The sequence below is a fragment of the Corythoichthys intestinalis genome, chromosome 12 (assembly GCF_030265065.1).
Source record: "Corythoichthys intestinalis isolate RoL2023-P3 chromosome 12, ASM3026506v1, whole genome shotgun sequence".
NCBI lineage: Eukaryota > Metazoa > Chordata > Actinopteri > Syngnathiformes > Syngnathidae > Corythoichthys > Corythoichthys intestinalis.
In genome coordinates, this window is record NC_080406.1 from 46,829,847 (window position 1) to 46,854,934 (window position 25,088).

Consider the following 25,088-nt stretch of genomic DNA (forward strand, 5'->3'; position numbering starts at 1 on the left):
TTTTCTGGGAGAAATTGAGCATTGTCTGACAGATATGCAGGGGTGCCAAAACCTTTGGCCAGCACTTTAACTCACTGGCTGACACTGACAGCACTAGGGGTCACTGACTGGGAGTCAAAATGGATTGGAAATCTAGCACCGTCAATGACACTGAAACAGTGAGTATTCACAGCCAGTCTTCTCGGTTTAATTGAATTGGATGTCTATCGCCATTAATGGCATGCATGTTAATTACTATGGGGGAAAAAAATCAACTTTCGATTGTTACTTCGTATCAGTGTAACAGTGTATATTTCTGTTTTTATTCATTTTAATTTTATTAATTTAGTTTTTGTTAACATTGTATTAATTTAACTGTTTATAATTCATTAAAAAATATTATATGTTATATTTAAAAAGATTATTATTATTAATTTAAAATTGTTTATAATAAATAAATATGTTTATATATAAACCAAAAAAATCATTATTCATTTAAAAAAAAAAAAAAAAAATGCTAACATTTAGTTTAATTGGCGGCACTGTAGCAGAGTGGTTAGCACATCCACTTCACAGTTCTGAGATCAAGAGTTCATCCGGCCTTCCTGTGTGGAGTTTGAATGTTCTCCTTGTGCCTGCGTGGGTTTTCTTCGGGTACTCCGGTTTCCCCCCTACATCCCAAAAACATGCATGGTAGGCTAATATAACACCCTAAATCAGCACTTGGTATGAGTGTGTACGCCAATAGTTGTTTGTCTCCTTGTGCCCTGCGATTGGCTGGCAACCGATTCAGGGTGTACCCCGCCTACCGCCCATAGTTAGCTGGGATTGGCTTCACCACCCCTGTGACCCTAGTGTGGATAAGCGGCTCGGAAAATGAATGAATGAACATTTTAAAAAAAAACAAAAATAGTGACTTTCCCAATAAAAGGTTAAAGGTCAGTGACAACTGTTGAATAATTGTCCACTATAGTGACTACTGTCCCTGAAAGGGTTCAAATGTTTTTATATCAGTTTAATCAAGAGAAACAGGATCTGGAATTTAATTTTGTAATTTTCCCATGCATGTAATGTGAGTGTGACTGGTTGTTTGTCTAAATGTCCAATTTGATTGGTAGGCGACCAGTAATTTCTCCGAAAGTCATCTGGTAAAAGCTCTAGTTACTTGTGACCTGAATAACAGGAAGCGATACCGAAAACGAATGGATGCATGTTTTACATTTTGCTGGATCTGGTTTGCATTTTTCTTTTTTAATGTCCCAGATTGACCCTTATGGTGCATCGCATTTCCCCTGATCCAATTTTAGGGCTCACAAAATTATGGTCACGTTTGGCACGCAATTAGAAATGCTAACGCGGCTTACAACAACAATAAACATACCTTTTTAGAAATAAACACTTTGGACTACTACAGTATGGTGTTTCTTAAGGCCGAGTTATACTTCCGCATCAGACTTGCGCCGTCAAGGAAGACCCGATTTATGACCCCGCGCCGTAGCCTGACGCTGTCCTATTGATTTTTCAAACCCTAGTGTCACGTCAACGCATATGACGTGGCGGAAATGGATTGTTATTGGTTCGCTCAGACTGTTGTTTCCGGTTCAGCGCGAAATCACTACCACTGTAAAATATTATTTTTCTAGACGCAAAAATTGACCAAGCCAACGGGAATATCATCGAAGAGCATGTCTTGTCAAGACATCATAAAGTTTGCCAAATGGCAGGGTCAGCGATTGAATAAAAAATATGGAAAAACCGCCGAGACGTGTGTGTTCGGAATCGAGTTGCCAAACGAAGCGGTGACCCAGTCGGCCAAAAACTGCCAGCTTTTTATCACTTTATGTCATGTTTTTGGTTGGTGCACTTAATCATTTATTGTGTACATATGTTTGCTGTGAGTCTGTGACTTATTTACAAGTCACACTTCAAGTATATGAAGAATAAAGCACAGGTTTGGTGTCAAAAGAGTTGTTTTGATCTTTTATTTTCAAAAACAGACAGTTCACACACGATACATCATCACTGAGTGAGAGTGCCTCGGTGGTTTTTATGATAACGTTAACATCAAGGCTTCCAACGCAGTTTGGGAAGTTCCATAGACGCCAGAAATCTACTATGGCTTCCCACTGGCTGGTTGTAGGACACGGCAAACAAATCGGGCTGGAGGGCTTGGCAGACCTCGGACAAAACGCTGGACGCAGTGCTCGACGCCAGTTTGAAGCTAGCCGCCACAGCTAGCTGGTTTTCACCCGAGGCTAGACGAACTATGCGGCATCAAAAGTTGGACAGACCACCTCGAAACAGTCTTCTACGTCGCCTGCGCCTCAATATTTGTATGATCAACTTTTATTCAATGTTGATGAGCTGAAGATCCACATTCAAGCGTTCCATCTTGCATTGTTAATTTTTTTCTCCGTTAAACTAGACAAGAGGAAGTCAACAAGCATCCCCCAAAACTGTACAAACATAACACAACACCCCTCTAGTCGCTTGGTGGTGAATTACAGAGCAACGTGTCCCCTGGCCGGAGAACCATCGAATGTCGAATGACGACGTAGTCGCTGCGCCGTCACCGCAATGCGGGAGCATAACTCAGGCTTTAGTGCGCAAAGTGTTTTTTGAGGAGATACTTGGTGTCCAAACTGCCCTATCTAAAATGCCTGACTTTGGTGTCATTTTATTGTACTGTACCTTTTTTTTTTACTGAGCAATGGATACTAATAAAATAATACTAATAAATGTGTGTTATAATTGCTATATTATTTGCTCCAACCAACCATTTCCACGTCTGTACAGATGCAAACCTTGGTGTATTTAGTGTAGTCAGGCTTGTGGTTGGTATTTATGGATGTGACTCAGTGGACTTGCATGTCTTGCCACACATTTTTTATCATTCCTCCTTATCACACAACAAGAGTTTGATTTTTATTCAAGAGTCAACTTTTAAAGACATTTTAAATATTTGTCCCTTTTCTGATGTGGCTTACCCGGTATATGGAAATAGTAGTTTATGAAGCATTAAAATGGATGTTATGATGGAGTGTATTACAACACCAACGTACACCCCACCCTCAACAATCTGGCATCTCATATGGCCTCCCAAAAGGAACTGCGTCCTGTTTACGAATAAGTAAAGTGTTACATGTTTAGTCGGAGGTGAAAATCATTCATCCTTTGCTAATGTCTCTTCAGAATGACTTGGTAACATTAAACCAAAACAAATTTAGAAACCGATTGACGTGATTACAGCATGAGATTTATCTACCTTGGAAACTGACATGGGCAGGAAATGTCCAGAGGTTCTATATTGACGTCAAACTGTACTGTACTCTGTTCCCATACATCCATTTTAAGAGAGGAAAGAGGTGTGGCTAAAGTGCCGAAAATAATAGTATAGCGCAAAAGTCTCTGCATTTATCCTTTTAGGGACATTTTTCTTAGAATACCAAAAAGCAGATAAATTACAAATATTGCCATCTATTAGATGTGTGGTACTTGAGCTAAACAAGAACCAATGCAATTTTAGTATGGAGTGGTCATGAATCTACCGAGCCCCTAGGGACCACGACAGAAACGGGTCTCACTAGGTTTTAGGAACCGGGGGGGGCTTAACCCCAGGAGTTACACAGGATGTAAGTGAACGTAGCATACAAACACAAAACTTCACAAACAGCTAACAAAGACTAATAGTATATATATATGGCGGAAAACACTCAGGTGACTTGAAGTTCCGCTCTGAGACCCCCAATTTGGCCAAATTTCAAAATTGTCCGATAGGCACGTCTGATACATCATTGGAAAGCTTAAAATCTCAATTTTCTGGGGGAAGAATTGTTTTTAACAGGAGGGGATTTAAAAAAAGAACAAAAATTTAAACAGTGAAACCCTAACTGGAGGTGAGAGCATGAGAGAGCAGAATTAAAGATGCCATGATTTTAACGAGATATTATCGCATACTTACCATGTTTCGATCCAAAAACTCCATGTACACAGCTATGAATGGCTACAGCTGGATTTTGGGGGGATTTTATGGGTGAAACATGCTAATATATCAAGGGTCGCTATGCAGAAATTGCAGACATCAAGGAGTGGTCGAGATGTTCTTTTTCATCTATTTACCCTTTTAAACTTTTTTAATAATTTTTCTTTGTTTGGATCGATTATTTATCAAACATATCAGGGAAAATGTGACAGTAAAAAAAAAAAATACATGTAAGCGATAGTTATGAGGTAGATATAGATTTTTTTTTTTTTTTTTAAACGAAATATTAGACACCAATTAATCATTCTAAGCTAAAAATGACAGACACTTTGAATAATAAATATAATTACTTCGCTTCTTTTTATGACTGGGTTGAAACAAAAGCGTTTGCGCGACGTCTGTAAATGGGGGTTTCCAGGGTAAAACGGACAAATTAAAAATAGTTTGGGGGCTTAATGCACCATTAATCTGCTATGGCAGGATATGGACACGTTTCTATCAAACACAACAGTTCTTTTGGCTTAAAATGCAGTAGTTTATTTTCAAGAGGGGAGCAAGAGCAGAAACTGATTTTTCAGTCTTGTTTGTGTTTTCCGCCATATATATGTGTGTATATATATATATATATATATATATACATATATATTTTTTTTAAAATAAAACAACACCAAATTATTTAGGGGAGCTTAAGAATTATTTAGGAGGACTTCAGCCCCCCTAAATTAAGCCTAACGACGCCCCTGGACAAAAAAATAATTAATTTTAACCATCTGCATAATATACTGTAGCATTTAAGCTCGCAGACTTTTGCTATGCAAGTTAGCCAATTGTTCCTTTGTTGTACTTAGATCCTCATTGATTTTTTTTTTTTTTTTTTTTAATTGTTTGAGGCTATACTCAGACTCTCGTCGAGTCCATGATGGATTATTATCATTTTTAGTACACCGAAACTGCTGGTATCCGATGCTAGTTGAGTCCAGAAGTAAAGGTCAACTAAATCCTGTATTATCATTTTTACCACACCAAAACTGCTGGTGTGCGATGCCTGCTTGAGCTTAGCAACAAACAATACATAATAAAATAAATAAATTAGGGCTGTCAAACGATTAAAATTTTTAATCGAGTTAATTACAGCTTAAAAATTAATTAATCGCAATTAATCGCAATTCAAACCATCTCTAAAATATGCCATATTTTTCTGTATATTATTGTTGGAATGGAAAGATAAGACACAAGATGGATATATACATTCAACATACGGTACACAAGTACTGTATTTGTTTACAATAAATCAACAAGATGGCAATAACATTATTAACATTCTGTTAAAGTGATCCATGGATAGAAAGACTTGTAGTTGTTAAAGATGAATATTAGTATAGTATAGTATAGTATAGTATAGTATAGTATAGTATAGTATAGTATAGTATAGTATAGTATAGTATAGTATAGTATAGTATAGTATAGTATAGTATAGTTATATAAATTTTATATTAAAACCCCTCTTAATGTTTTCGTTTTAATAAAATTTGTAAAATTTTCAATCCAAAAATAAACTAGTAGCCCGCCATTGTTGATGTCAATAACTACTTACACAATGGTAATGGATGCTGAAGCCAATAAAAGCAGTCGCACCCGAGCGCCAACAGAGGGCGGAAAAACTCCATAAAACACAATTAACAAGTTGGCCTTTCACTATACTGACACTTAAATCTGTTTGAGCGGGGCTAGTGCGTTAATTGCGTCAAATATTTTAACGTGATTAATTTAAAAAATTAATTACCGCCCGTTAACGCGATAATTTTGACAGCCCTAAAATAAATAAATGAGGATCTTACAAAAGAACAATTGGCTAACTTGCATAGCAAAGTCCGCTAGCTTAACTGCTATATAATGCTAATGTTTGTTGCGCCAGATAGTATGTGGTGCGCACTAGATATTTTTTAGTGCGCACTACATACTATTTTTAAAACAATTGGTTTAAATTTATTTATTTCTAGCGATGTCCCTTTAGGGGCACCATATGAATCACATTTTTGTGTTTATTTTTGTCACCAATGGAAGCATCCAAGTCTCCGTTCACTGAGTGGCATTTATGGTTATTACAACATTGACAACGAAATGTTGGTTTAATGATTTTTTTCACATTAACTTACATTAATAAATGCGTTTAATTCAAGATTACACATTTACATGAAATTTTTGGAAACAGTGCCTGTTTAATAAACCTGAATTAAATGCACGAGTGATCCTATTGGGATTCCATAGTGGAGTTTAAAATGGAATGGAGCACAGGTGCAAGGATTGGAGGCCACAATTCCTACAGAGGTGAAGGGACGCTAAATCTGAGAAGGTGCAGCACGGTGCCAGCGGGTGAGCCTCCCTGACAGCTGAGGGACAGAGGCTTGCCCTAGTGGAGATGGGGTCAGGGAAAGCAAGTGTGTGTAGAAGTGTGCTGAGGGCAAGGGAGCTCGTCTGCACCGCTGGCACTGTGACGGATATAGACAAGAATCAAGGAGAGCAGAGTTTGCACACTTATCCTTGTCTGTGTAACAGGCATTGGCAGCTGAATGTCTTGTGTACGTCATATCCTCCGGGAAGAGATGGCCGTGAGTTGAACACAGGTGTACACGCAATCTCAATGACCTCAAATACCCAATCAGTGTGTCAATTTAAGCAGATAGACACACCCAAGTACTTTATTTGGAACATGGGTTCTTGACGTTGCTAAAGGTACCGAACTCCACGAGTTTCACAGGTGCATTCACCGAACCCTTTGGAATTTCACAATAAAGCCTTTTTTTTTTTTTTTTTTTTTTTTTTTTTACAAATTTCACAAATTCAAAACCAAGCGTGTTAACATCTAAGTGAAATTTTGTTCAAATTTATTAAGAATAATTTTGCCTTTTGCTGTAGATTTCCAAGTTGGAAAATAAAACTCATTTCATTTTTTCACTGTTCCTTTTTTGTTTACATGTCTACAATCTCATTTTATCATCGCATCCTTGCATCACATGCTATTTTCATGAAGTAAAATTAAGCAAATGTTGTTGTTTTTTTTTATTTTTATTATTTTTCTTTTTTTATATTATTTACGCAGTTCACGTCTGTAGGTCTGTTATACTTCCTCATAGTAAGTGCCAGTAAACCTTCCACTGAGCACTGATTTCTCCTCCCATTAGATGGAGCGCTAGCAGTTGAAAGGAATGGAGTAAAGCAAAGGCGTAGGGACCTGAAACTACCAACTTCTCAGGATGCTCAAATTGTCCCCACCAACGTTTAGGCAACTTTATATTCAATATAGCTATAATGAGTTCAGTTATACAGATAATATAGATTATCTTCCTATATGTTGTGAGGATAGAATTGACCCAACCATTATTAAGTGAATCATTTTATTTATGTTCAAACTTACATTTACACCTTTTCACTTGCCGAATGTGCCAGTCCACCCCCCCCAAACGCACATTTCATTAGCTGATGACTTGACCCACCCCCGACACACATACACATACGCACGCTCACACTCACACAGCCCCGATAGAAATACATGTTGACAACATTCCGCCTCCTCCGCCCCCCTTGAAGAGGAGGAATATTAGTTTTTTTTTTCAGCCAGCAGCAGCAGCAGCAGCCACTATAAGTAATGTAAAAAGACATCATTGTAGTGGAGGTAGGGAACACACCACAAATTCTGCTACTGGAAGTCCGACCTGCATCAAAGTTAGCATAACATTAAACTGTGAATTTGCTAACCTGCAAAACTCGAGTAGGAAGCTGCTTAGAAAGAAGTGTCCTTTTGTTTGTGATTTCTACTGTTAACGTTAATTAAACTGTGAGGAATGTAGTGAACTCTGCAGAAAAATGTGAGCAATAAGCTGCTTATAGAGAGACGGGTGCTGCATAAAGTCATATGTTGCTCACACAACACAACATGCACAGAACAATCAAAATTAACCATTAACATAAAAAATATTTTTTTGGGGGTGGGGGGGTGCCGTTAGCAACACAAACTAGCGTTGCGATCGATTGGTCGATCGTGATCAACGTAATGAGCACTCCTGATTTAGCATATCAATTAATTAGGTTCATATTCGTGAGAAATGTAGCCCTGAACCCCATTCACCCAATTTGTTTGGTTTTATTAATGTCCCATCCCGAGCAAAGAGTGTACAAGCAGGTTATGCTTTTATATTGTCCCTACCAATGTTGAGACCAAACCTACGCCCTTGGAATAAAGCCTGTAAATTGAGGGTAAACCAGTGCAAAACCTGGTCTAAAACGCCCCTTTGCCTAGATTAAGGAGGCGTACAAAATAGGGCCCTGGGTATCTTAACCTTAACCGAACCCCTGAGGCTTAGTCATCGAACCCCAGATAAGAATCACTAACTTAGAATCCGCTACTTTGCCCTATATTAGACAAGAAAACAAAATATAATAACTATTAATATACTTTTCTATGAAACACATGGATTTTACCAAGTTAATAGAGGCATCTAAATGAAATACAAATTCTAAAATGCTTTTCCTCACAATGTTTGCGGGGGTGCTAGAGCCTATCCCAACTGATATACCCTGAACCAGTTGTCAGCTAATCGCCAGGGCACCAAGGGACAAACAACAATTTACGCTAACACTCACAGCTACGCCGATTTTGGATTGGACAGTCAACATAGCGTGCACATTTTTCAGATGTTGGAGGTAACCAGAGTGCCCTGAGCCCTGAACTGAACCGTTGATTCTCAGAAATGTGAGACAAGATACTGACAGATCAGCCACCACGCCACCCTAAAAGAAGTCAATACAAACATACGGTATACTGCATGTATTGTATTAGTTTTAGTAATGTTATCACATTTATAATATTTGGGTTAAGAATGATTATTATTATGATGGCAATGAATGATGACATAATAACTTATTATTAATACTATTATAGTTGTTGTTGTTAATATGACTAGTAGAATATGTTTTCTTTAACTTATTATTACTTATATATTGCATATTTTAAAGAAATCTTCCCTCACCTTACCCCATCACCCCCTGATAGGGTAGGTGGCTGTTCATCTCAAGATCAGGTCCTCTACCAGTGGTCTGGGAGATTGAGGGTAGATTTGCTCTTCCTAGGACTGGACTCTTCTGGACTGAGATGCCTAATGTTTCTCCTGGTATCTGCTGAAGCCACTTCTCCAGTGTCGGGGACACAGCCCCGCGTGCTCCAATGACCACCGTCACCACTGTTGCTTTTACCTTCCAGGCTCTCTCCAGTTCTCCCTTGAGCCCTTGGTATTTGTCTAGTTTCTCCTGTTCCTTTTTCCTGATATTGCCATCGTTGGGGATAGCTACATCGGTCACACCAGCTGTCCCCTGCTGCTTGTCCATGATCACGATGTCTGGTTGTTTGGCGACAACCATGTTCTCCTTATACTGTATATATAATATATGTATAATGAATGAATACAATAATCAATCATAAACTTGTTTAAAAATAAATACATAAAATTAATAAATACAGAATGACACTGGTTATGGTCCCTAATAAGCACTGTCCAGTTGATTTTTATATTTTGAAATTCATAATATCTAACAGACATCCATTTTAAACTGGGATGACTGGTATTGAATGCCTGTTTCAGGACGTCTAGTGCCATCAATGGCAGCCAATGAGTAAAAACGAGCGCCATATATAGGGTTAAATAGGTGAAATTTACATTGAGGTTAAAATTTGAGGTACCTCGCTACACTGTATGTTTAAATAAGCTATAACCGCATGCAAGTTTATATTTTAACTTATTGTTTTATGTTTTTTGAAGATAATGTGACATAAGGCCAGTGTGCCATGTTTAGAGAGGTGCCACACAAATACACACACCCCTCCCAAGGACTACCCAATCCTCACACAAGGTCGGCCCTACGGGGGTCCAGGCAGAAAAATAGCCTCATATATATACGCCCAAAGGGCTGCTTGCGTGCTCTGAGTCTCTTCCACTTTGTTTGCACTCCTTGTGTTGTTACCCCTTTCCGGGAGTTGTTTGTCTTTGAAGGAGCACGCTCGTTTGACTTGAAGCTAAAATGGCACCCAAGAAGGACCCTAAGGCTCCCGTCAAGAAGGCCGAACCAGCGGCAGCGCCTGCACCTGCAGCTGCACCCGCCCCCGCGCCTGCTCCTAAAGCCGCTGCTGTGGACCTGTCCGCCGTCAAGGTAGAAGAAAAACAGTGATTTCTTCTGCTATGGGGAGGGAGGCTACAAATATAACTGTTCATTGGGCATATTGCAACTAATTAGATACCAGTGGCGGTGCAAGACGTCCAATCCATTATAACTGGGAGAGGCTTGAAGTAAATAATTTCTGCCATCTCTCTCAGCCGAAATAGATTGGACGTCTAGCACCATTGATGGCATCTAAAGTGTTAATAGTAAACATTTTCCATTTAATGTTATTTATTTAACATTTTAATTATAAAACAAAAACAGAAAAGCAAAATATAAAACAGTAAATATGATTTTTTTTACTTTATTCTACTAATTAAATTAAATATATATATAAAAAAAAAACAACAAAGTAAAAAAATCAGTAAAATATTGCCTTTTTTTTAATTAATTTATTTATTTTATGTTTCATTTAAAATCTTTAATTAAAACTAAATGAAAATTCCGAACCGTGGCCCTCAATTTGAATTGAAAATATAAATAAAAACTAAATTTTCTAATGATTTAAAAATTTAAATGAATAATAATTTTTAAAAATATATACTTTAGAGTGTTAATGTCATTTATTTAAATTTTATTAACATGTTTTCATTAACATTTTATCCATTTATAATTTTATTTATTCATAAAAAAAATTGTATATAAATAATAAATATAAATAAATAAATGAATAAATATAAATAATGATTGATAATTAGAATAGTAAACATTTAATATTTAACATTTAACAATTTAAGTTTGACCTGGTCTATGTACATCACATTTTGGGGCATGTTTGTTTACCAAATGTTAGTATTACTGCCTTCATGACCCATAATATGATGTCCACATATGTGGACGCAAGGTCTATAGTAGGTATAATTTTTTTTTTTTTTTTTTTAATCCCCAAAAATAGTCATTTGCCCTAAAAAGTGTTGAACTCACAGTTGTATGTTTAACAGTGATAATAGAGACCGTTAGTTATGTGGTTACAATATTTGGAAACAAGGGCCACTTTCTTAGTGAAGACAAGATACCATAAACGTGTGTAGTGTGTGGGAACAGGTTGTGTAGGGTGAATATGACTGTTATCATATACGTATGTGACCTGCAATTGACAGGCGAGAACTAAAATGACTGGATGGGTTTATCTTGTTTCTTGTAAATTGATGCTTGTTTGTAATTGGTGTTTTGAGCACCTCACATTAGAATTCTTAGAACCATGGCTAGCTCATTACTGACATCTTTGATCCCACCCCCAGTCACTCAAGTGGCGTGATGACACCAAATGAGGGCATCTTAATGTAGCTAAAGATGGACCCCCACATATCGGGTGCCACCATGTGACGCTAAATTTGGCCAAGAGGCAAATATAATCCCAGTTTAGACTTGATTTATTAGTCCAGATTAGGAGAAAGTCCTTGTGAGGATGTTCTTGTGCTTGTAAATTATCTTGAGACGTCTATTTTGGTTCTGAATGCTAACTAAAATATTTATTCTCTGCTCACCTCCAGATTGAATTCAGCGCAGACCAAATTGAAGGTATGAATCCCGATGAAACACTGCATTTTTCCATGATCACTGTACATAATCACGTGAATTAAAAAATATATATAACACACAAACTAATAGAACTCGGTGGCAAATTAGACAATGCAAAGAACTGCTTCCCAATGGTCTTGAGAACCAAATGCTCATGAAAAATGGTCACATTTGCCATTTTTACATCACAAAACAGCCAATTTCTGCTTTTTGGTCTATTCCAAGTATTGATAGTTGATTGAAACTGTAGAGGAGCACTAATCAAGTGGACCTGTCTGGATGACAGCTAGTCACTCTGCTGTCAGCACATCCACACGCACAACTTGCCTTTAAAAGGAGGGGGGCTCATATTCTCAGCTATCAATTCCAAGGTGGTCTTTTAAAAGAGCCCCTAGCCTTGCTTAGAGTGAGAGAGACAGCTGAAATGGAAATAGTCTGAAGGGTGACTGAGCTGTGCAGCAGTCTATCCATTCAGCCAATAATATCACAACCTATAGAGATTTCCCCTGAGGAGCTGCCTCCACCTGCTGTCACGCAGTCTCGGCGAGCGCATTGCTCAACATTGTGTTCAAAATGAATGTTTCTTGCCTTTTGAATCGGCATCCGAAATAATCAATCACGATGTTCAGCATTCCCTGTAAAAACAATCAGATAGTTGGTGTTTGTACAATTACTTCCAAAATTTTGAGGGAATCCCTATAATGGACTTAAAAAGTCAAATGAACCAAATCCATGTTTAAAAATACGCAATCAATAGTCATTATTCAGTTTGAATATACAGTATGAATATAATCTTGTGTTGTGTGACCACACAGACTACAGGGAGGCCTTCGGTCTGTTCGACAGGGTGGGTGACAACAAGGTGGCCTACAACCAGATCGCTGACATCATGCGCGCTCTGGGACAGAACCCCACCAACAAGGATGTGAACAAACTGTTGGGAAGCCCCTCCGCTGAGGGTAAGATTGATTTTTGCTTGCAATTCTACAAAAGGGGCAGAGGTTGGTAGAGTAGCCAAAAATTTTACTAAAGTAAGAGTAGCGTTCCATCCAAATAATATTACTCAAGTGAAAGTAAAAGTAGTGGCCTGAAGTATAAGTAAAAAAGTATTTGGTGAAAAGAATACTCACGTAATTAGTAAAATTGTAACTGTTTGTACTTTTGTTGGATTTTTTTTTTTTTCAAACAATGGTATTTTTTTCTGAGCACAAAGTTATCTATATATGAACTGTTGTTAGAATCAAACTTTACAATAACCCATTACATAACCACATTAAGCCAAAGAAATAAAAAAAAAAAAAAAAAAAACATTGAATTCCGACGAGAGAAATTACATAAATGAAGCATTATTTGTCCAAAGAGCATGAGTGCCATCTGGTGAATAAAATAGTTCCAGTTTGAATAGTGAGAGTTCCTTCATAATTAATATTTTGAAATTAAAAGGATATTATCTCCGGTTTTCCGTGATCATTTGGTGCCAAATAAAAACTGGGACATAGATTTAAATCCACACTTTCGAGTCATGTACAGGGCAGCGCTGTATTTTAAATACTTCATTTTTTAAGGTGCTTTAAAGACAGCGCATGACTGAACAGGTTGGCGTGAAGATAGAACACCAAGCTTGCATCTGATTGGTTTAATGGAGTCATGTGATAATTTATGCAACGTCTCATTGGTGAAATCGGTAGAGCTATTCTTGGCATCACTGGCTAAAAAAAAATAAATTTAATATGTAGAATAAAGAGGAAAAATGTAACGACTCTTGTGTAACCCTTCTGATATGCAATGGAAAAGTGATGTATCACGTCGTTTCCTATAGTTGGATTTGTAGAATAAAATGCTTCCTTTGCAATTATTCGCAAAACTCTCCCACATCACAGTAAGATGAAAATAACATATGTGTGTCGTATAGCATAGGTTAATCACCATAGAAAATGAATGGAAAAAAGTTCAGTTTTGATTGCCATAGTCGATTATATAAATACCATTTTCCGGGAGTGATTTGTAAGAGAATATCTTTTTTTTACATTAATAACACAATACCTATAGAGGTGGGTAGAATAGCCCAAAAAAAAAAATCACTCAGGTAAGAGTAGCATTACTTCAAAATAATTGTAATAAGTAAAAGTACTCATCCAAAAATGTACTCAAGTAAAAAGTATTTGATGAAAAGAACTGCTAAGGTATTTTTTTTCTTAGCATGAAATCACCTATATGAACAGTCATTATTATATTGCATTAAAACCTATGACATCACCACATTAAGCCAAAGAAATATCGTATTGACCCGAATATAAGACGGCCCTGATTATAAGACGACCCCCTCTTTTTCAAGACTCAAGTTTGAAAAAAGGCTTTTAGAACACCAAATTAATTTTTATACAGAAAATGATTACAGTACATCTGAAACAAATGATTATAACAATACATTTGAGAGAAAAAGCATGTTATTTTGCCTCATTCAAATCTTAATATCTGAACATTTAAATATGTAAACTACAGTGCAATCTCATTCGTAAATGAATGGTTCTGGTTTTTGAAATGTAAATAAATCTATTGTGATAAAACAACAAAATTTCAATAACTGCATTAACCATCAAAGTGAGGTCTAACTGTAACTGTAGTCTTGAAACAAATCTGAATATGGAAAAACATTGCAATAAAATAATGCAAACTGGTTAAACTTCAGAGTAGCTGAGATCTGTCATGTCAGAACGTCGCTTCAATGATATCTGGCGCCATCTAGCGGCGCGAATTGGTATAACGTCTAGACTGCGAATATAGGACGACCCCCACTTTTTCAGTCTTATTTCAATGCAAAAAACTCATATTCGGGCCAATACGGTACAAAAAAAATAAATAAAGCATCATTCGTCAAAAGAGCATGAGTGCTCTCTTGTGGAGGAAACATATGTCCTATCATGAAATGAAAAGGGTCATATTTCTGGTTTTCCGTGGTTAATCATCCCAAATAAACACTGGGAGAGAGCTTAAAATCTGCACTTTCAAGTCATGTTGACGGTACTTAAATTTTATTAAGGTGCTTTAAAGATACCACATGATTGAACAGGCCGGTGTGATCATAGAACGGCTAGCTTAAGTCTGGTGTAATGGAGTCATGTGAATGTTATTGCGACGTCTCATTGGTGAAACTGGTAGAGCCACTGTTGGTATCGCTGGCAGAATAAGTAAACTCTATTATGTAGAATAAAGAGGAAAAATATGACAGCTAGTGTTGCCCAAAGTAGCAGAGTAAGAGTAGCGTTTCTTTTTCACAAATCTACTCAAGTAAAGGTAAAAAGTATGGCTTAGTACGACTACTCTTAGAAGTACATTTTTCTCAAAAAGTTACTCAGGTAAATATAATGGACTAAATGTAACGCGTTATTACCCACCTCTGAGCACCTCTGGCATATTAACACGTGCAATACTCAAACTAAGTAAGCAGATGAACAACCTCATGTTCTTGTGGCTTTAATAATATTTCATAAATTTACTTCTTCGCTGCCTCTGGCGGTGATCGACGTCCAATCCATTTGACTGGTCATTCGCTGCTAAATGAATTGGACGTCTATCGCCGTTAAGCGAGCGAACCATGATCATTCAATGCCATTCATACCAGTTCAAAATGATTTGTTATCTACCACTGTCAAAAGCAGTGAATGAGTTAACCTACTTATCGAAATGGTAACTTTCAACTTGCTACTGATAAAGTAGCAACAATTTAAGTAGGCATGTCAATTTATGCCATGACTGTCGATCGCTTTACTGCACATAGACATGGCCAACAAGAGAGTTGAGTTCGAGGGTTTCCTGCCAATGCTTCAGACCATCATCAATAGCCCAAACAAGGCCGGCTATGAAGACTACGTTGAGGGTCTGCGCGTGTTCGACAAAGAGGGTAACGGCACAGTGATGGGCGCTGAGCTGCGTATTGTCCTGTCAACACTGGGTAAGTGATACTGCCCTAGTTGTTGTAAGTGGATTCGCTACAGGCTTTTACGATATTGTTTGGCTTTTGCTCCCCTTGCAGGAGAAAAGATGAATGAGACTGAGATTGACGCTCTCATGGCGGGTCAGGAGGATGAAAACGGCTGCATTAACTACGAGGGTGAGACATGATCCGCATGTAATGTATTTTCTATCTAGCTGCTACGTAACTATTTTTTACTCGCTAAAAAGTTCACAAGTAACTTAAAAAGTTCTTAAAAATGGAGAGTTCAAACCGTCCTATCTGGAGCAACCAGAGACAACACCACATACTGTTTGTTTCTTCTTCTAGTGGTACACCAAAGAATAACTGGATTATATGTTTGAACTGATTTAACATTTTTAATCCTCTACAGCAATGGTCCCCAATCTTTTTTGCACCACCGACTGGTGTAACGTGGGCCTTTTTTTCACGGACCGGCAATGTGTGGCAGAAAATGACAGTAAATATAAAATAACACATCGAGCCTAAAAACAAATATTAAGTGCAGGGAAAATGTCACTCACCATACACTGAATCAACCTTTTTTACACAGTGGCCTCTCCTAAAACTTGTCGACAAATATCCGTTGTCGCAAGCATAATGAGTTCTTCTCCAATCGTGAAAGGTTTCTTAGCTTTAGCAATACGGTTTATCATGAGGTATGATGCTCTCAAAGAATTTGCATTTGTTGCCTCGTTTGCTAGCTTTTGTCCACACATTATGCAGAATGGACTTGGTTGTAGGCTCCTCTTCTGGGTCAGCAGGTGGCCTTTTCCCCGTAAAAAAGCTGTCAAAAGACGTCGCCGCCCGCAGCACAGTCAACAGCAGCTTAAGTTACTGTTTACATTGACTGGCACTGGACTGCTATAGGTATGAAAACACCTTTGTAATTGCGGCCAACCACTAGATGGCGACCTTTACAAATCTTTACTCGGATTAGTCTATAGACCCCAATTACCAACGTCACACAATCACGTGATCGCTGTATTGTGCCGCCATATTGTCCGTCATTGTGTGTCCGTATTGTCAATGATCGTAGTTTCTAAAGGTGGTTTCACTTGCAAATTATGGAAGCCCCGATGCTTTCAGACGCTGTAAACTCATTGGATGAGTTGCATAAAAGCCGTTATTTGGAAAAGCTTCGGTCGATCCAGTCGCCAGATCCATATTTGATGCCCAAATCGATGTTTCCTCATATCCGGTCCCGTCCCGTGCAAAAACCTCCAGTCATACTCTAGTCACGATGAGCGTCACCATTGTCACGATTGTAAAATGAAACTTGATCGGCGGTTCGACAACGGGCCGGTGTGTGCCGAAAAAAAGCCGCCCCGCGTGAAATGTACCCTCTGACGGGAGCGCTTATTTATAACGCTTTATTGAAGTGAAAACATCAAATTTTTTCACGGACGCATTACAGTAATGGATTTACGACTGTAAAATCAGTTTTAAATAAATAATTAAATTACACAAAATATTAGTACTGTATTTTAGCAACAAACCGGGGACTGGGCCGCATAACCATCTTTGAACAGAAATGTATTAGTCTACAGGTTTTCACAACCATATCCCAATGACAACCACACAGGTATGAAATTCATTAGATCAAGCAGAGTAAAATAATACATATTCAGAGTACAAGATTTATTAGTTCAAGCAGAGTAAAACAATACATATTCACAGTACAAGAAAGTCGTTTTCGTATGGGCGCTCCCGTCAGGGGAGACATTTCACGCGGGGCGGCTATTTTTCGGCACAACACCAGTCGTTGCGCTCACCTTCTTGCTGCGCGACCGTGGCGACGAGCTTCGTAGTCTCCATCTGATGATCTGATGTTTTCGCCGCTGTCTGACGGCTTTCGACACAAAAGCACCATGGACCGAGATAAACAAACGGTGCTGCTTTAGAGATTTGCCCTTTTAACAATGGGCACACAGTAACTACTAAAATGACCGTTTATCTTCTCTGTTACTGCAACCAACAGCCACACATGCCTTCACCATTTTGATTAATCAATGTTAACGATTGTCAGAAAGGTTTTGGGGTTCGTTTACTAGGCGGTGATTCCTTAGACAAGCATAAAAACACATAGTAATAGGAGGAATGTACGTAGCGGTAATATGTAAACACGATGAGTTGACGGACAATATGGCGGTACAAGTCAGGGGGGCGGAGTTGTGACGTCACGTGAGTGGGGTCTATATAATAGACAGGGCTATTGATGTGTCAAGAGTCACAGGCCAGATTGCAGTCGTTATTAAATCATTTATTTCTCTGCGGCTCGGTAGCAAATGCGGCACGAACCAGTACCGGTCGGCGGCCCAGAAGTTGGGGACCACTGCTCTACAGTACATTTTTCAGAACAGTTAAATTTTCCAAATATGTGGATGAAGGTTTTAGTGAGTTTTAAGTCAATTTACCAATGAAGGATTAATGAGTTATTTTAACTTTTGTTCGAACATTTATGAACAGTGGCGTTTTTAGGGGTGGGGCCAAAGGGACACTGGCCCCACCTCTAATTTGAATGGCCCCTGAAGTACCTCTATTCCCATTTTAGCAAAACGCTCAGCAATCGGTGAATTCTTGTTTACTGAAGTGAGAATGATGTTTCTAGAGTAGGCCTGAACGATACATCATTTGAACATCGTTATCGTGGTATTACATGGTAATACTTGCATAACAAGGACGACATATATTATATACATATATACATATGTATATATATATATATATATATATATATATATATATATATTTATTTTTTTTTTTTTTTGAACACGCAAACCTGTCTTTCTTCTTCTTGCTTCGGGTTCCTGCAATATCCCAAAAAAACGTGCATGGTACGAAGCTTGAACACTCAAAATTGTGGTGTGAAGGCCGAGTTATGCTTCCGCGTCAGACCTGCGCCATCAAGGAAGACCCGATTTACGACCCTCCACCGTAGCATATCTTGCTCCTTCTCAATTGTCTGACTTCGCGTCGTGTCAACGCGTGTGACGTGGCGCAAATCGACTGTGATTGGTCCGCTCAGACTGTTGTTTCCGGTTCAGCGCAAACTCACCGCCATTGTCAAACAGGATTTTGCTACACGCAAAAATGGACCAAACCAACAAGAGTATCAACGAAGAGCAAGTACGACAAGTTCTACAATATCTAGTGAAGACATTATGAAGATTGCCAAATGGCAAGCGATTCGTGGGAGGAGATTGTAGAAAATACAGGGCTGGAGGTCAGCCACAGACTGAATAAAAAAATGAAAGAACCACCGAGACAAGTATGTGTGTGTTCGGAATCGAATGGCCACACGAATCGGTGACCCAGTCGGCCAAAAACTGCCAGCTTTTTATCACGTTATGTCGTATATTTGGGTGTTGCACTTCATCATTTATTGTGTACATATGCTTGCTGTGAGTCTGTGACTTATTTACGTGTCACACTTCAAGTATATGAAGAATAAAGCACAAGTTTGGTGTCAAAAAAGTTGTTTTGATGTTTAATTGTCAACAACACACAGTTCACACTCGATACATCATCACTGATTGAGAGTGCCTTGGTACTTTTATGATAATGTTAACATCAAGGCTTCCAACGCCGTTTGGGAAGTTCCATAGCCGCAAGAAACCTACTATGGCTTCCCACTGGCTGGTTGTAGGACACGGCAAACAAATCGGGCTGGAGGGCTTTGCAGACCTCGGACAAAACGCTGAACGCAGGGCTCGACGCCAGTTTGAAGCTAGCAGCCACAGCTTGCTGGTTTCCACCCGAGGCTAGAACTCTCTGTGCGGCATCAAAAGTCAGAAAGACCGCCTCGAAACAGTCTTCTGCGTCGAATCCAAAAATTAAGTGTTGAGCCTTGTCAATATATATATCGCAATGGTAATTTTTTCCAATATCGCTCACGCCTATCCCAACAGACTAACTAATACAAGTTATCTGGTGAAAATGCTTCTAGTTTTAATATCGCAATGTCACGCAAACCCCCCAAAAATCGCAATGATTGTTTTTTTTTTTTTTAATTATTATTATCCTTCAGGCCTATTCAAGAGTATGTTCGATATTAATGCTGCTTTTCGTGTTTAAAATGGCTTTTCAAAAAAGTTATTAAAATTATCGTTGCATGTATTGTATGCTTACTTGCACATTGGTATGATTAAATACAAATTATTACAAACTTTACTCTGACTTTATCTCCAAATCCTCTAACATGCACTGTCCCTCTGATATGCTCATTCCTGATCCTATCCATCCTGGTCACTCCTAATGTTTTATTTTAAGTACGATACAATTTAATTGACTGCTTGTGTTATTAGTTATCTACATTACAATATTTATGTTTAGTGTTAATGTTCAAACTATTAGTGACTACAAAATTTACAGTATAGTCTACCACCTTTTGTAAGAAACTGCGTGACGTGAAGCTTTAAAAATATACATACAGTTTTTTACCATTAGACTAGTGCTAAACTATTTTTAATCGTTATATTCATAGCTTATAAAAATTAAGTGCAGGTATTCCGGGATGTCTGTTTAGGATTCTGCATCATTACACTATAAGGGATCCAGAATAGAATTCATATATTGTGGTTAGAATACATTAAATTCTACATTCTATTTACGAAGCCTGCATTAACTGACCTATTTAAATTCTTCTTTTGTGTCCTCCCTGTGTCCTGATCTTCAACATGCAGCCTTTGTCAAGCACATCATGTCAGTGTAAGGACCCCCCCACCGTGTTGGAGGTGGTGAGCATCGAGTATGTGCAGACCCCATGGTGTCGAGACATTCACTCGCTGCTTCCTGGACCACCTGAGGAAGCAGAGCAAACAAAGGACTATGAGAGGCCATTTCTAAATCCTTTTATTGTTTTGTTCCACACGTTTTTATCCTCGTCTCCAACTGGTGCTCTTTCAGCTTCTTCAGTTCCGGACGTGTTCCTAAATTCCTATCTTCCAAAATCCCTCCGCCAGATTGGTGGTGGTCGCTAGTTTTTGCAGTGCAGGAGGGGGTGGTGGGAGAATGACGACCCTCCCCTCCTGTCACTCGTTGGCCGGCAGTCCAAGCGACTGCTTCGGCATAGGACTGGCCACTGACGTCGATCACCTGATCATCTCACCCATCCCGAGTCTTAACTTATTGTACTCTCCTCTGCCATTTCACAATAAACTTTTCACAAGTTCCCATTTTATTCCCTGATCTCTGACACTTTCTGTTTATCCCAGTTTTTATCTGCTGCACTTCTCAGTTTCCACACTCAAGCCAGCTAGTAACTTAAACAGTGCCTCTCCGTTTTCCTGCAAGGACAGAGTGATTCCTCTCATGTCTCCTCTCTTTGTGTAAACATTTTATATTTGAACTTTTTATAAACAGTTACCTCAATCAATACATCTCAGCCAAACTCAAAGTAACAATTCGATTAATGTTATTCATGGTCATTTGGTATCAGAAAAAAAAAAGGTAAGGGCTTAGTCTTTGACATAATTGTTGTGATTGGCTGGTTCGTGAGCAGGTCCTCTATCTACTTTAAACAGACCACGCATACATCACTAATGAAACAAAACACAGCTAGACACACACAAAAAAGAAATAACAAAAAATAAAAATAAAAATAAAAATAATAATACAAGAAAAACAAAGAAACACAAAAAGCACAGTTTAATAATACTTTGGTAGCATTGAAATTATAATGAACAAAAAGTAAAATTAAGTATTAACTAAACTAACTAAATTTTACAAAATAAAAGGGAAAGAGGGGGAGCAGGGCTTCTAGTCACTTTCTTGGGAGAGTCCATCCACGTAATCTTAAAGGGCTGCCAGGTTTTTTGGAGAGTACTTCCCCTGCCAGAGAGTGAGAATCTCATTTTCTCTAGCTTAAAATGAGTCAGAACCTCTTTGAGCCAACTATTATATGATGGGGGATGTGCATGTTTCCATTTGAATAAAATGAGCTGTCTCGCAAGTAAGGTTGTGAAGGCGATTGGTGCCAATAAAACAGGTGATAGAGGAGGGCAACCAAAAAGTGCTATGCATGGGTCATTCCCCAAGTGTGTGCTAGACACGATTTCCAGAGTATTGAAGGAATTCGGTTCCAGCGGCAGCCGAACCAGTAGGCATCCTGCTGGCGCAGCCCCAGCAAGTCGGCCGGAAAGGCCAAACTTCGCGCGTCCACTCTGGTGTTAACCCTTTGTACTGACTCCATTTTGAATGGTTTAAAGAAGGCTCACCGAAAACAGGTTGACAATTTATTCGTCAACAGTGATCAAAAATCAAGGCAAAATAGACGGAGAGGCAATGCTGGATCCAGGGTCAGCAAAACAACGGATACATTGAAATGTCCCCGAGAAGCGACAGTTGTTATCTAAATGTTCATTCATTCATTCATTCATTTTCCATGCCGCTTATTCCTCACGAGGGTCGCGGAGGTGCTGGAGCCTATCCCAGCTAACTTCGGGCAGTAGGCAGGGGACACCCTGAATTGGTTGCCAGCCAATCGCAGAGCACAAGGAGACACACAACCATTCACGCACACACCCACACCTATGGACAATTTAGAGTGTTCAATCAGCCTACCATGCATGTTCAGTCTTTTGAAAGTTGCAGTGGAATGGGCCGGGGGAAGGCTTGCCTGGGTGTTGTCTTGGGATCATCCTTCTGTGGCAGGTTTGGGTGGTCAAGTTCGTGGCATGTCTTGACATCTAAGGAGCTGCGCTATCAACTTGTTGCATTGGTAGGGCGAGGGTGTTCTGACCCCACCGAAGAGACTGTGGCTGACATGCTTTCCTTATCAGGCGAGGGCTAATAGGCTGGTCAACTTTACTGTGTCAAATGGCATGGAGTAACATCTCCTTAAATGCTTTACTTAAGATCTGCTGCAAGAAACCAGAGAGATTAGGACAGGACCAAAACATATGCGTATGATCAGCAGGTGATTGTTTACATCTATTGCAGCGATCAATGATAGTGGGGTAAATTTTTGATAGTCAAGCATTGGTGTAATGTACTCTAAAACTACTATGCACGGGAACAGACCATGCCTGGCACAAATGGAGGAGGAATGGACCTTACAAATCTGCTTTCAACGATCGTCCGATATTGCAGTCCCGATCTCATCCTCCCACTTCTGCTTTAAAGATTGAGTACATAGAAGGCTCCGGCAATCTGAGGAATTCAAGATGAATGAAATGGTTTGTCTATGGGCATTGTCTAGGTTAAGCACAGAATCAAAGAGGTTGGTGGCTGATTGGGAAAATCTGGATGAGTAGATTGAACGAAGTGCCTAATGGTGGAGTCGAAGTTAGATGGAGGTAATACATGATTTTTTGATATTGCTGCAAGACTTGAACGACCCACCAGACCATAGTTTTTACAAAACTGAATCCAAATAGTCTTAATTGACTGGTCCTCCTCCTCTCACACAAGGCTTTTGGCCTTCATGAATAAGGCGCTAGCAGTTAGCCATGTATGTAAATTTAGCATTAGCAAATTAGCAAACTATGTTTCCACATCTTACCGAGTGGTCTCTGTTCAAAATTTTCACCACGCGACCGTCTGAATTCACTTTAAAATGCATATGACACCAAAAAGCATGTTTACTTCATATTTCACGCGAGGTTTGATGCTCCTGAATGAAATGGACCGCTTGGATGTGTTTGGAAGCGATCGTTTTATATATTCAATTTTTTAATCCCCCGCCATAAAATGAGTTACTTCGGGCTCCAGTCTTTGGTTTAGGACGAATGTGAATGTGACGTCACCCGGGTCAGCATCTCACAATACAGCATTGCTTTGTAGCATGCAGATGGACTGCAGATTCAGCTGATTTTGCGGATTAATTTGTTTATTTTTCGCATCACGCCAGCCAAACGGCTGCAGGCTTTTGTAGCTGCACCAGGGAGAGGCATGTGAGCCTTTTTGGGTTTCAGAAAGTTTACCCCGAAAGGTCACCCGAAGATCGGCCAAAACAAGTGTGCAACAACTGTGGGACCATTGGAATTACGAGGGAGTGAGTAAATATCGTGTTTTGTATTTTGTCAAATACTGGGTTCATGGCACACATTTTAATACATTTTGCATTGTAATAATAATAATTGCATTTTGTGGCTGACATGCTCCTTGTTCACCAAGAATGACACTCGGCCGACTACCGGCGGCTTGTCGCTCCCCCCCACCGCCGGGAGAGCGCTGTACTCGGCTTATTGCTTCTTCGTGTGCCCGGTGTTCTGTCAAATTTTCCGCCCCATCAGAAATTGCAACTTTGTGTTAAAAATGGCCTAGAATACAGCGATTACAAAGTAAACACTACAAAATTTCTTTGAATAAAGGAATATTTACTTATGTTTGATCATGGATGGACATGTAGAAAAGCTCTCCACAGACACATCCTATGTTAGCTGCACAACAACTGCACACCGCTCTCACACTGTTTACATCCTTCGCCGTGTAGTAAAGCATTATCTTACACCATACTCGTGTTGCCCAAGTGGCAGCTATGCGCTCCCTTACGCCATACTCGTGTTGCCCAAGTGGCAGCTACGCGCTCCTCCGACATCGGCCGGTTTGTCCGGCAGTCATTCTGCAGCTGCTTCCCCAGCAAACGAGCTCTCTTGCCCGCAGCAGGGGAACGAGTCCGATAAGTTGTAACTTGCTCGCCGCCGGGCGAGTTGCCGATCGGCGAAGACAATCCACAACCCCGCCGCTGTGTGGGATGATCCTTTGGTTGTTTTGTGTGATTTTTCGCTTCAAAAGCCGAGAATAAGACTGAAACAGCACTCGGTTCGGGTTAGCATGTCGGCTAGCTATCACGCCTCCTGATTTGTTTACGCTCTCTGAAGCCGGGGCAGGGAAATGACAAAAAACTCCGATGGCATAAAATATAGTTTAGGAGGTGCAAGAAGTGGACAGTTTTGACCATTATGAATTCATTTTACCATGTCGTACTGAATAAATGCATTTTTAATATTTCATTTTCCATTTAGCACAAGACTGTTATTTGTCATGACCATACCATTTATTGAGCAATTGGGGACAAATACTTTGATTAAAAAAAAAATACCCTGTAAAAATATTGGAGTAGAGAAACTGAAACAATGACCTTTTGCGGCTCTCTTCATCGCATTTTCTTCGTTCTGAATAATTTCCCCTCAATAGGCTGAATCGTAAATCGGATGAAACCATGACCCTGCCGACGGCATCCTCCTTTTGGGGACGCAAAAGCCCTATAATGGTAGGCGTGGCAAAACGGCAAATTAAAAGACAAATTTCTTGTCATCTGCGCGTTGCCAAATTGTTGTATTTAGTCGAATCGTCTCAAAATATGGTTCTAATTCACATAACAATGCTATTTGACTTTTTTTATCCCGTCGTACGCACTTTAAGCAACAGACGCCACACAGCAGCAGTTGATGCATCTATCAATTTGCTTTTCTTTAT

The 25,088-nt window shown here is 39.2% G+C and overlaps 1 protein-coding gene across 1 annotated transcript; it reads left to right on the forward strand.

Annotated features, from left to right (window-relative positions):
- Positions 1 to 9,939: 9,939 nt before the first annotated feature.
- Positions 9,940 to 20,847, forward strand: LOC130927171 (myosin light chain 1, skeletal muscle isoform). Its single transcript, XM_057852801.1, has 6 exons — positions 9,940 to 10,162; positions 11,665 to 11,692; positions 12,508 to 12,651; positions 15,471 to 15,644; positions 15,726 to 15,803; positions 20,351 to 20,847. The coding sequence occupies exons 1-6, from the start codon at positions 10,034 to 10,036 to the stop codon at positions 20,377 to 20,379; spliced, it is 582 nt and encodes a 193-aa protein (XP_057708784.1). The 5' UTR covers positions 9,940 to 10,033; the 3' UTR covers positions 20,380 to 20,847.
- Positions 20,848 to 25,088: the final 4,241 nt, after the last annotated feature.

Coding starts and splice junctions, on each gene's coding strand:
- LOC130927171 (XM_057852801.1), top strand. CDS start 10,034: ATGGCACCCAAGAAGGACCCTAAGGCTCCCGTCAAGAAGGCCGAACCA. Junction 11,693..12,507: donor CAGCGCAGACCAAATTGAAG/GTATGAATCCCG, acceptor GTGACCACACAG/ACTACAGGGAGGCCTTCGGT. Junction 12,652..15,470: donor GGGAAGCCCCTCCGCTGAGG/GTAAGATTGATT, acceptor TACTGCACATAG/ACATGGCCAACAAGAGAGTT.